Source organism: Prunus persica, chromosome G5, assembly GCF_000346465.2.
Source record: "Prunus persica cultivar Lovell chromosome G5, Prunus_persica_NCBIv2, whole genome shotgun sequence".
NCBI lineage: Eukaryota > Viridiplantae > Streptophyta > Magnoliopsida > Rosales > Rosaceae > Prunus > Prunus persica.
The window spans coordinates 14333353-14346542 of record NC_034013.1 but is presented as its reverse complement, the minus strand read 5'-3'; the positions used below and the strand labels follow the sequence as shown (position 1 = coordinate 14346542).

At 37.7% G+C, this 13190-nt stretch overlaps 2 protein-coding genes across 2 annotated transcripts; one reads left to right on the top strand and one right to left on the bottom strand.

Annotated features, from left to right (window-relative positions):
- LOC18775775 (50S ribosomal protein L19, chloroplastic) lies at positions 1159-4206 on the bottom strand. The gene is made up of 5 exons (XM_007209413.2): positions 3774-4206; positions 3032-3271; positions 2859-2945; positions 2611-2744; positions 1159-1864 (listed from the first exon to the last, which is right to left on the bottom strand). The coding sequence occupies exons 1-5, from the start codon at positions 4011-4013 to the stop codon at positions 1762-1764; spliced, it is 804 nt and encodes a 267-aa protein (XP_007209475.1). The 5' UTR covers positions 4014-4206; the 3' UTR covers positions 1159-1761.
- LOC18775796 lies at positions 4696-7062 on the top strand. Its single transcript, XM_007208837.2, has one exon. It carries the CDS (start codon positions 5511-5513, stop codon positions 6483-6485), a length of 975 nt encoding a protein of 324 aa, XP_007208899.1. The 5' UTR covers positions 4696-5510; the 3' UTR covers positions 6486-7062.

Below are 13190 nucleotides of genomic sequence, written 5' to 3'. Positions count from 1 at the left end.
TTGATCAAGAAAGTTAGCCCGCCCCTTATACCAATAAATAAATAAATAAATATCATTCTATCAGCCACACAAATCCAAAGTTGAAATATGTACAAATTTTTTTATTTTTTTTATTTTTTTATTTTTGCATATATACATATATGTAGATATAATATTTGTAATCTATATATATAAAGCAAAAGGCAGAGAATGGTGAAACATTCAAAATACTAGAAAATGCCCTTTGTTAATTCAAACATTAAGAATTGAAATTATTAATTAAATGAGGATAATATGGTAAATTCACATTTTTTAATATTAAAAAAATTAAAATTAAAAACAAAATAAGATAATAGGTCCTACTTTTATGGAACATAACTACCCTGTTATCTTTTATTAATTCTAAAAATAAAAAAAAAATAAAAAATAAAAAAACCAATTAGCACATGCGTGAGCATGTGTCAAGGGGCTAGTTTACAAATAAAGAACCTAAATATGTAATTATTAATCCAGTCTATTGTTGTGAGTCAACACCAAAAAGGATCCACCATTCATAATGATGTGATACATCTGGATAGATTACTATTTGGGGTTGTTGAACTTTTATTCCACGATATTTAAGTGGGCAATTAATATACTATAATTTATTAAAAATTCTAGTCATGTTAGATTATAAAATAATTTTCATGAAAAATCTTTTAACCAGCAACATTTTATTTTCTTTCTAATTTCACCATGAAATAAGCTTTTACTAGTTCTGGGATGTCGCAGGCAGGCATGACTAAATAGGAGAAAAACTTAATTGCAACGGAAATAGCACTATTTTAATATTCCTCATTAATAATACTATGATATCTAAAAATTTGAATAGCAAAATAATAATATCCCAATTTCATAGAAGTGTTTCTCGACGAAATTGGCACTAAGTTTTAGAGACGTGTCATGCAACAGCAGTATATATTCTTATCCATAATTGTAAGAAAATACATAAAGAAAACATGCACAGTTTGACCAAGGAAGGAATTAGAATAATAAACTCTTAAAAGTGTTATTAAATATATTAATATAGCATACCTCCCCAGGAGAACTCCTGCAGTAGTTGACAACTTGACATATTTTTACTTGAACCATCAACCAGATTGTAAGAAAACAGAAAAGAGAAACAAAAAAAAGAAAAGATTATTGGTATTTGCTATTTCAGAAAGGTTGGTGCTTGGTGGCTTGATGCTGCTGTCCATTATGGAAAGCATTTTAGTTTTACATCCACAACCAAACCAACCACTGTCTGCCATAATATTATTCATTAATTATAAAACATAATGCAATTATGCAAAGTAAAATAATATTACACTGCTGGCACATTTAATCTTCCATGGCCAGACTTATTGTGTGCAAACCCAGAATTCTGGACAACATATAATCCAAACATGTGCGAGGAAATAATAGGGTTTGTGTTGAGGAAAATAGTATACTTGAGTAACAATCACATTTATGCCACTTGATAGCATTCTTCAACCTGAGTGCATAATTTTAACATCGTAATGTAGCAATTCCAGTAAATTTCCCGGTATTCAGTTGAACCCTAACATCTACCAGGCATCTCAGATTCTCAAAGACTTGCTGAAGACTCACAAACTAATAACATGATCAAAGAAAGCAAACATTCAGGAAAAGAAATCACCAAAATTTTGCTAGATTTCTGAACTAAGTCATGCATGGACTCCATCTTTGTCAGGGAACCATAATTTTTATCTCACTAGCCAGCCATATATATTACTACTATTACTTCTTAAGTGCATTCATTTTGTCCCGGATATAGTACAGCTTGGCCCTCCGCACTCTCTTCTTGTCCAGCACCTTTATCTCCTTTATGTTAGGGGAATACCTGCCATACATTATCCGCTTCTTTGGTCATGTGTAGAGAGTAGCATTATATGCTTACATGAAACAAATGATAAGAACCGGCAAACCTCACAGATATGAGGACACCACCCCAAAAAAAAGAAAAATTCGGAAATCAGTTTTCATACCAAGTAATCATCTGTTTCACCTCAAAATAGTAATTTAAGTGATAAAAAGCTTAAAATCTAGAATTTCAGTTGAAGTTTTCGCATATCAATGTCACAGGCATGAACACCAGAACTTGTGATTAGCAGTGTTTGCTGTTTCTCAGAAGATAGAACTCAAAGAATCTGTTTTGAAAAATTGCACCTATTACTGAACATGATTAGTTCTTGGCTTTAGAGTACATTCATCAGTGGGAAAATAATCCTAAGTAACTGATACATTATTTTAATCATATCATTCTGTAACTTTCTACACTCCAACATTTTCAATAACCATTTTATTACACAATCAACAAATAACTATTCTTTATTAGAGCCAAATCTACAAAGAGTGTAAAAGAGAATAATTTTCAACAAATTTAGTGAAAACTGTACGTACAATGTTGTACAAAATACCCACATAATTAGAGTTGAGAATTAACAACCTATTAGGGTAACAATTTAATACACCCTGCTTCCTGGGCATCCAGCTAAAGATGGTTTTCTTTCCAACTTAAAGCAGCGAGTCAAAGATAATACAGACTACGGCCATATATAATTATGAGAAATGAACAGAACTTCTTACAGTGGAAGGAGAGATTCAACCCCAACCCCAGACATGAGCCTCCTGATTCTAATTGTAGTGTTCAGACCAGCATTGCGTCTTGCTATCACAGTGCCTTTCAAGATTGAAACACGTCGCTTATTGTCGGGTACTTCCTGTTTACATATGGAGAATTATTGAGAAAGAATATATAGACTTAATATCCTAAAATTCCCTCCGTAACACAAAGAACATTATAACACCATCTTCTAAATGAGAACACATCATACCACTCTGAGTTGCACAATATAACCAGGCTTTATTTCCGGTATTTCTCTCTGCACCCTCACTTCCTCTAGAGCTTCCTTGTCTAGAATCTGTGAAATACAAAATCAACAAATATAATAAGAGGAAGACAACATACACTATTTCTTGTCATGAATACCAACAGATAGATGCATACCTGCATTATGTGCTTGGCAGTTTTATCAAGCCTCTTGAATTTGATGCGGGGAGCTACGTCAGACCCAGACATCGTTGAATCTTGAGTAGCCGATTCAACAGGATTTACCCCTGTTGTAATGCACCTGCTGGGGAAAGGAGGTGAAACTGTCTCCAGTGGAAGTAATCCTGGTCGAGGACTCTTGAATAACATGGACTTACTCGAGGATGTTGATGTCTCAGTTTGAAAGCCCCTTGTAGTCTGGTAGAATAATGCTACAAGTGTCATAAAAGTGTCTATATTTGGAAAGAGAGACAAAGAATTGCTCTTCAGATGAATTCTACACTATATAACATAAGAAGGTTAAGACTTAAGACCTTGGTGAACACTGCCAATTGACATTCCAAATTATGAAAAGTAAAATGCAGAATGACCTCTCAGCTTCAATTGCTTCAAGGCATCAAGTACCATTAAAAAACAACTTCTTTTTTCAACTGAATCAACAGCAAACCATTCATTTATATAAAATGCTCTATCCAAATGTCGCCAGCTATAAAAATGTTCAACAGAAAACAAAGAATATATTTTTTCTAAAGGGCTAAAGTCACAATTACATACACATTCAAAGTAAATTTCACAAGTATAAACATATTCAAACTAAAATTCGCAGCTACAAACATGTTCAAAGTATATTCTTTAAAGTAAAGAACTAATGAGCATGTTTAAAATACTATCAGAGAGAGTATAACGAGTCGAAACATACGAATGAGGCCGAAGATCGATAAGGGAACTTGGAAAGAGACTGAAATAAGGAACCTTTGGAAGACGCAAACCCCAATGAACTCTCAAATATCTTGGCAGAGGCCAAGCCATCCGAAGCCAACGAGCTGAACCCAGAACCACTGGTTAATGGGTAAGCTCCAATTGATCTGAAATGAGCAATTTTTGAGCTGTCGATTCTTTGCTTTTGGACCAAACGGATGCTCGCACTTAAAGATTGCATTTCTACAAAGCGAGTCTGCAATCAAATGTTCTGTTTGGTTACTGAGAAAATGAAGTGGGGCAACAAGAAAATATAGTGAATTTTCTTTTGGGTTTCTAGGGAACCAAACGGAAAGAGAGGATCGGTGAGTTCCAGGTCTTCCTCAGTGACAATACCAAAACCCCGCGATCGTTTGGGAATTGGGGTTTATGCTTAGGATAGATGGACGAAAATGACCTCAATTTCTTCAATGCATTAGGGCTCCCATTTGGGCCAGATGCTTGAATAAAATTTGTCTCTAACAATTTGGTTTGGCCCAATACTAGACTTTGCCCCTAACAAGGACCTTTTCATTAACATACCAAATCAAAAGTTAATTGTAATGTTTCATCTTATATCCATTTCTTTCATTCCATTATTTTGTATCTCATACTGACAACAAATATTGATCCGTATAACAAATATTGATTGTCTAGGAAAGGGAAAATTAGAAGATGTGGATTAGGTCAGTTGGTATGAAAATAAACTCGTATCCTAGCACTCAAATTTGAATCTCTATAACTATAAATTAGATTAATTCAAAGAAGTATAAAGTATTACCTAATCACACCGTCTAAATTCTTGCCCCACATAACTACTACGTTTTATTTCATCTTATTTCTCAATTAAAGAGATAGAGGAATATTATCAAGCATTCTGCAACCAATAGTGAGCACCTATGGTGCTGCCTTACAAGGAGGGACTGGACCAGATCTGCAACAGCTACAAACAATAGATTCCTCAAGACTTTTTTTTTTCCCCTTCTCAGCAATTGTCGCCTCCCCCTAGATTCCTCTCCCACGCATCTTTGAACATAAAGTTGAAAAGTTACATCTCCCACATAGAAAACTTTATGAACATGATATTCAAATAATAAACAGTCAACAAAACCCACATTGGAAAACCAAACCCAACACCAAACTCTTCCACCTTCACGTTTATTATAGACTTATAGTTTTTGACTGGTCTGGTCATCTTTTGAACAAATCTGGTGAACAAATGGCCGCCTTGTATAAGTATTTTAAAGTGTAGCAGAAGCAAAACCACCTCGGATTCAATCAAGTTGTCCTTGTTAAAAGGGATATTAAAAAAAGTATTATGTGATAAAAATAAAATAAAGTGAAGCAAAGGAGGAAAAAAAAAGTTTAACAAACAAATAAAATAGAATCCAGGTAAGAGAGGTTAGCAGTGGTGCAGATATAATTGAATATAAAAGGGTGGTTCTACACTCACTCTCACTCAATGCCAGTCTATCCGCCAGTTTGGAAATCAATTTTTAATTCCATTAATGCTTCCAAACACACCTCTGGCAGCATCTGGTGACCCAACACATCTTGTGACTAAGATCTCTCACTCTCCCCATGTTAAAAATTCCCCCTTCACAATCCAACTTCTCTCCAATTTGTTCCTCATCTTGCAGATATTGTTTTTGCAAACTGGGTTTTGCCGATTAACTAGTTTTTGATCACTAACAAAAGTATGCAAGACCATATTGGCATCCCTGCTTGCTTTTCATCAAGTGAGAAGCTGAGCGATGATGCTTCAGCTGTAACTAGGTCAGGCCACAGTGTTTACATGTCTGTGTACAGAGCCAAGATTGCTGATCAGTGCCGCTTGATCACAATCACATGGTGCAAGAACTTGTTGCTCCATGGCCTATCTGTATCTCTTGAAGGCCCAGATGGAGAAAACCAGCAGACCTGCAAAGTTGAGCTCAAGCCATGGTACTTTTGGAGAAAACAAGGCTCCAAGCGCTTTGTAGTTGATGGCAAAGCAGTTGACATCTTCTGGGACCTCAAGTCTGCAAAATTCAATGGTGGGACAGAGCCCAAGTCAGAGTATTATGTAGCAGTTGTTTGTGATGAAGAGGTTGTGTTGCTTCTTGGTGATCTGAAGAAAGATGCATATAGGAAGACAGGGTACAGGCCTGCTCTGATTGATCCCACTTTGGTTTCTAAAAAAGAACACATCTTTGGCAAGAAAAAGTTCTCCACAAAAGCCAAGTTTTATGAGAGAGGCAGGCTTCATGAAATTGCAATTGAATGCAAGAACAGAGCTGGGAGCATCAGCAATGGCAATTCATTAAATGGGGTTGAGCCAGAATTGGAGATTAGGGTAGATGGGCATTTGGTGGTTCATGTTAAACACCTTCAGTGGAAATTCAGAGGTAATGAGTCCATTCATATCAACAAGTTGAGAATTGAGGTTTATTGGGATGTCCATGACTGGCTTTTTAGTCCTGGTTTGAGGCATGCATTGTTTATTTTCAAGCCAGTTTTGCCTTCCAGTACATCTCTCTCACCACTGTCCAGGTCATCATCCTCCTCACCACCATTTTCTTCCCTGTCATCCACTCCATTGTCATCCCAGACCAGTTTAGGGTCAATAGAAGGGCTTAATGCAAGTGGATCATCTGAGTTTTGCTTGTTTCTCTATGCCTGGAAGGTTGAATGAGAAACAACATATCAAATATGGTAGACTGGTAGTTTCATCATCATCATCAGCAGCAGAAGAATGAGGCTGGCAAATGAAATGGGGCCCGAGCAAGGAATGGGGACAGCATGGAATGATGTAGATGCAGATTGGATTTGTGAGTGAGAGGTTTGGATTGAGAATGGAAGAGGTGGGGCCCAAGAGAGGGGTTGGATGGAAGAAGTTAGTTACAGCTGGGGTTGAACAAATGGGCACAATTGGACAAGACAGATGGTATCACTTACATGCCCAATAATTCCCCATCTAGAGGCATCTCCACCTATTTTTATACAAATTCTCTTTCCTCTTTCTTGATCTGATCTTGATAATTGAGCAATATTTCAAACTCTTCTTTTTTTTTTTCTTTTCCTACCAACATGTATGTGATGTCTCCAAAGTTTTATATAAAAGAAATATAGACCAATATGTTCAAAGGGTACTGAATGTTTGTATCTGGCATAAAATGTTGTTACATGTGACAGAGAGGAGGAGTTGTTGATGATGATTGAATCACTAATGCAAGACTATTTGCACCACATATGAATATACAATTGGATAATTTTCACTTTACTACTCTGAAGTTTACCGAGTTTCAGTCTTTAGGACATAAATTTTCATTTTTCTGTGTCCTTACTTTTCATGCTTTTTGACCTCAAATATGAAAGGGGAAAAAATGGAAAATTAGATTGAAGAGGAAAAATAAGGTTGAAAGGCAAAAACTTTCTTTCCGCTTTTGGAAAAAGATTTGATTGGATGGCTTCAACTATTCAGGTTATTCCAATTTGACTGCCAACTCAGGTCCTTCTGTTGCAGTTCATGATGAATTTTCTGCTTTTTATCCAAGAGCTTATCATTTCATTGCTTTGGATTAGCATATGAAGGAGCATATTCAAAACTTTCAAATGGCATTATCACAAACCAAGAATGACAGCAAATAAATTTTTGCTTTTACCTGGAGATTTTTAGATGACAGTATGGGATTGAACTCAACATCAGCATCCACTTTTACCACACATTTACAGCAGGCAGACAGTTCTTGTGAAGGGACACAAACAAAGAAATTTGGTCGTAGAAAATAAGATCTCAAAATGCATGTCAGCATCATCATCATGTACAAGAACAACAATGACATCTCAAAAACACTGTCATATAAGCAAAAGCTAAAACTTTTTGCAACTTGAACCATTATTGTCCGAGACAAAAGTAATAATACAATACGCCACAAAGGCATTTTACATTCCCTCTTCTTACTAAATTATGTGTCGTAGTTTCAAATCTTTCCTCTTCCAAGCACAAACAGAAATAGTTTACCCGAACCAATCTCGCCCGTCTGATGAAACTGGCAGATATCTTAAAGACGGTTTCAGTTTTTTCTTCTAACATGTTATCAAATTTAAGTTGTCCTATATGAATTTACAATGAACAAAATGCCACAGATTTTTGTCCTCATTTAAAACCAAACCACTTTGCCAGGAAGAACTTATTCTTTCCGCGGGAGGCATCAGGTGAAGGGGCTTGGACTGCTGCAGAACTTGGTTTAGCTACAAGGGAAAAGATGTCAAAGCTTTAGGCATCAAGGGAAAAGTAAGAGTTTAAAACTTTTACAAGAGTAATGAATAAGTGAATGTGTAAAAAGCCGTAGGGAATATAGTGCAGTCTAACCTGATTTTGGTGAAGCCTTTTTTGCATTTCTTGCATCATTAGAATTCTTGTCTGGCTTTTGGATGATGGCTTCGTGGCGAGAAATAGAGGTTGATTTCCTTTCTGAAACCTTCTGCTCATTATGTTCTCTGTTATCACCACCACCTGAAATCATCACAACAAGTGTTAAAGGCTGTCAAGGATCATAACCCTAATGTGAAACCATTGAGAAAGTCATTAAAAACAACTTTCATGGTTCTAAAAGCCAACAAAGCAATAGAACAACAACCAAAGGGTTTCAATGACAATGCTCATTTTTCATGCATAGTAACCTACTTTCATTAGGAGGCTTCCCATAACTTTGCCGCAAAGCTTCAAGAAAGGAATTGTCTCTTTGATCTTGTGTCACTGATAGAGAACCCAAAAAAAATGGATTGTTACAATTTACTAGACGTATATAAGCCAACTAAAATAGAAGCACATACGTTGATCGAAAAGGGAATTCCTGTAATTGGATGGTAAGCCAACTAATAGCAACTGGACTGCCTCTGCATCTCTTGTCATAGACAATTGAGGAGATGCTTTCAAATTTTGAGTGTCTAACAATATACCTGCAAGCTGCATCACAGGAAATCACTCAAAATCCTAATCAAACAAGGAAAAAAAAAATGCTGCTTCTTTTTTTCTTTTCCTGAAAGAGTTATGTGATTTACCAAAAGTTTCTTGAGCAAAGGGTTTTCAAGTAGATCATAAGCATCTTCACAGTAATTATCTGTAAGAATGGTGCACTGTGATCCAACCTATAAAAGACAGGTAAACAACACACTTCAATCAGCTAAGTTATGTCTATGCATACTTGTTATAACTGTTCTTGTACTTTGAAAATTTACTGCATATCTGCACCAATTACCTCCCCATTATTCGTCAAAATGTCTTGCCCGATGACAAGGATGTTTAATTTCCCAGCCATCATGAGACTCTCCAAGTCCACCTAACACCAGATTGCATCAACAAAACCAACCAACTTATAGCATTTGGCTACAATGCCAAAGGAGGATAAAATATAGACAGAAACCCCAAAATACTATGCAAAATATTTGTTACCAACTATAGCATTGCAGAGAAAGCATATGGGATTTGAAGTACCTCATCAGCAAAGAGCAATGAAGTGGCATCAAGGCCAACATGGTGAAATAGCCAAGCAGCCTCTCTTTGCTTCCACATGCTCCCTCTCTTCACATTCATCACAGGAACCACCACATACTCCTCCTCCCCATTCCCTTTGCTCTTATTTTCCTTCCTCGCCCTGTTCTCAAGTAACCATGCATAACATATTGCTGCTGCCATTGTACTTGAGCCTACATTTCCAATAGAATATGGCTTACACATTACTTGTTTTATAAAGAATTGTGATAATCAATTTGTGAACTAAACCCTAGTGAACCATTTTATGCGCGTCACAAGTGAGATTCACTTATTACATCAATTATTGATAATTAACACATCACATGTCCCATTATGCGGTTCACTAATGTCCAAGAATATGATAAGGCATACTTACTATTGGAGGGGTCAGAAAGTACTATTTTAGCCTTGGCATTAACTTGACCATCCACGACTTTCTCAACCTTAGTCCTTTGCTCTTTGAGAAACCTATTAAGATCAAGGTCTTGGTTTTGGGTTTGGACTTGGGCTTCATCTTTGGGCCACCCAATTACACTGGGCTTTGGCACACCCTTCCCATTGGAGCAAGTGGTCGACGATATGGACCGACGATGGGCTGACGGGACAAGGTTTTTGGGGGGAGACAGCGGCTTGGCATCAGGCAAAAGCGTCGGGCTTTGGAAAGTCCGCCGAGAAGGGATCGGAATCCCTTGTGGGCGAGGCGAGGAGGGGTCATTTTGGAACCGTGACCTACGGTTGACAGGCTGGCCGGGAGAGCCAGTTTGGGCCTTGGGCTCGGGATTGGGCTGCTGGGCCAGAGAGGGATTGGAGTTGGGCTTGAGGATGTTGGAAAACCATTTGTGGACCGCCGATGCAGGCGATGATTCCACTGGCGATGCAGGCGAAGTAGGCCCCTCCAACAACAGCACGTCAGATTTGTTTCTGGTGTGCTTGTTGGCTGACTTGGATAGGATCTCGCCACTAAAACTCTCCGCCGCTCGGTGCCTGTACGATGGGTAATTTCGGGATTTGACATTTGATTAAATCAAATACAAATTAGTTAATTGAATTGGGCATGTTATTATACCTTCTGGCGGACCTAGAGAGTGCGTCCCGGCGATCAAGGGCGGAAGAAAATGACAATCTTGGCGCCTGCGGGGGAGCTGCAAAGCGCGGTGAGCCAGCAGCGAGTCGAGAGGGCGATTCACACCGAGTTGGGGACGAGGCCACAATGCGCCGGGCCTCTTCTAGCCATTCCTGAGTCATTTTGCTGTTAGTAGTAGTGGCGGATGTGGGTCTTGGGCTGTCGCCGTCGTCCTCGTATTTTACGTCGTCTACGTCGTCTCCGGTCAAGTTATAGGACTTGGACTCGGCGTTTACGGTGCCAAAAAACATGTCGTTCATGAAGTCAGTGAGGTCGGCTACTTGCTGGGTTTTGTTACGACGTTGGACCTCTAGCATAAGTGGCTGCCGCTGCTTGTTGTGCTGCATGGTTAGCATGGGGCCGCTTCTGCTTTCTCTGCTGAATATTCTCTTCTCCATGGCTACGTGCGTTCTCAGTCTCCCAAGACTTCTCTCGTCTCTTGGGTGTATGTATGTAAACTGTGAATAAAACGTGGATTGGATATGGAGAGAGAGAGAGGGAGAGAGAACCTAGGAAAAGAGGAAATTTGGCCGGCATTTTTTCGGTCACTGTCTTTTGCTCTGTGTATTTCTGAGTGAGTGTAATATTTGTCTTCACTTCACTTTTGATACATACATGATATTTAATTATTCATGGGGCTTTGGATGTTTTAGCCCATGAAACTCACTCATGGGTAATACCGATACATAAGCACCTACTTTATTTGGGCTGCAGGCCTCAACCCTCAAGCCTCAATCCCTAATACATGTTCATCTTTTAAGGAGATGCCCTTGAACATCACCGTTGCTTTACTAAAGTTTTCAAATAGCATTATTAGACCATCCGGAATCGTCTCCAATAGAGAGATGTAAATGGATGTAAATATACATCACCACTATGGGGATGTAAAATAAAATGTATATTTACATCTATTTTTACATCCCTTGCAGGTGGGATCCACTCAAGAAAAGAAAAGAAAAATGAAGAAAAGTCAACATAAAAGGCTGGGACCCACAGCTACACCCCCGAATTTACACCCCCCACTGGAGAAAAAACATATTTACACCCCCAGAGGTGTAAAGAGAATATAAAATTGGCTTTACACCCCCGAATTTACACCCCCCGCTATGAATTCTCTTATGGTAGAAAATCTGCAATATCGATTTTATCACTAGAACTTTGATACTTTTGTTTACGTCATATTGACACTATTTGAACTGTTTGCTATCAAACTAATGGGACAATATCAATAGTATCCTTAGAACTTTGATACTTTGTTTATGTCATATCGACACTATTTGAACTGCTTGCTATCAAAATAATGGGGCAATATATCGAGACGCAATCTATATAATGAAACTATTTATTGCGGGAATGAATAATGTCATTTGAGAACTTTGCTACCGTAATAGTGGTATTTGAGAGCAATTTCCAATCCTTTTATATGAAAATGCTATAGCAGTGTAGCTTGATCGAGAGAGATTTTTTTGGCCAAAAGTCACTTTTGGTCCCTGTAGTTTGACACTTCAATCACTTTTGACTTTGTAGTTTCAATTTCGTCAATTTTGCCATTGTAGTTTCATATTTGTAGCAATTCAAGGACATGTTAGTATTCTTATGTCAACCCAAAACCCTTGAACGTAAAAACTTGTTTGAAATTCTCCTCATTTCATATTATGACTTAAAATTCAACCACTAATCCCAATTTTGAAAAGCCCTAAACCCAAATGATCAATTTCAAGCCCTAATATGAATTTAGGGGAGTTTCAGACAAGCTTTTATGCTCAAGGATTTTGGGTTGACGAAATTGCCCCTTGCATCTTCAAAGAAATTGAAAGGAATACCTACTTGTCCTTGAATTGCTTCAAATATAAAACTACATGGTCAAAATTGACGAAATTGAAACTATAGGGTCAAAAGTGATTGAAGTACCAAACTGCTAAAATATGAAAACTATGAGAGAATATTTGTTTGTGGGAATTTTCTGTGTATTCTTCTCTTTGTAGGAGGTCATATTTATAATACAACGAAACCTGAATGGGCAAGTAAATAATAAATTCCTAAATCCATTTACAATAGGAAATCAGGAATTAAAATAAATCAATTACAATTATAATAGGAATTCTTGGTGTGTAAGGAAAGTAAGTCAATATCCACAAGTCACGTCAACACTCCTCCTCATGTTGGTGCATAGATGTCGCCAATGCCTAACTGATCCAGTGAATTGTGGAATGCTTTACTGGAAATTGCCTTTGTCAAAATATCCGCCAATTGATCCTCGGATTTCACAAAAGGAAACTGAAACACTTTAGCCTCAAGCTTCTGTTTGATGAAGTGTCGATCCACCTCAACATGTTTAGTACGATCATGCTGAACCGGATTCTGTGCAATGGCTATAGTAGCCTTGTTGTCACAAAAGAGATTCATTGTGGATGTAGGTTTATACCCAAGTTCAGTAAGCAACTTTCTTAACCAAAGAAGTTCACAAATACCTTTAGTCATGCCTCTGAACTTGGCTTCTGCACTGGATAAAGCTACTACATTCTGTTTCTTGCTCCTCCATGTCACCAAATTACCTCCCACGAATGTGAAGTAACCCGATGTAGATTTTCTATCTGTTACATTACCTGCCCAATTTACATCTGAATAACTATCAATATTTAGATGACCATGCTTTGAGAACATAAGTCCTTTTCCAGGTGCAGACTTCAAATATCTAAGTATCCGAAGAACTGCATTCATGTGATCTTCACTTGGAG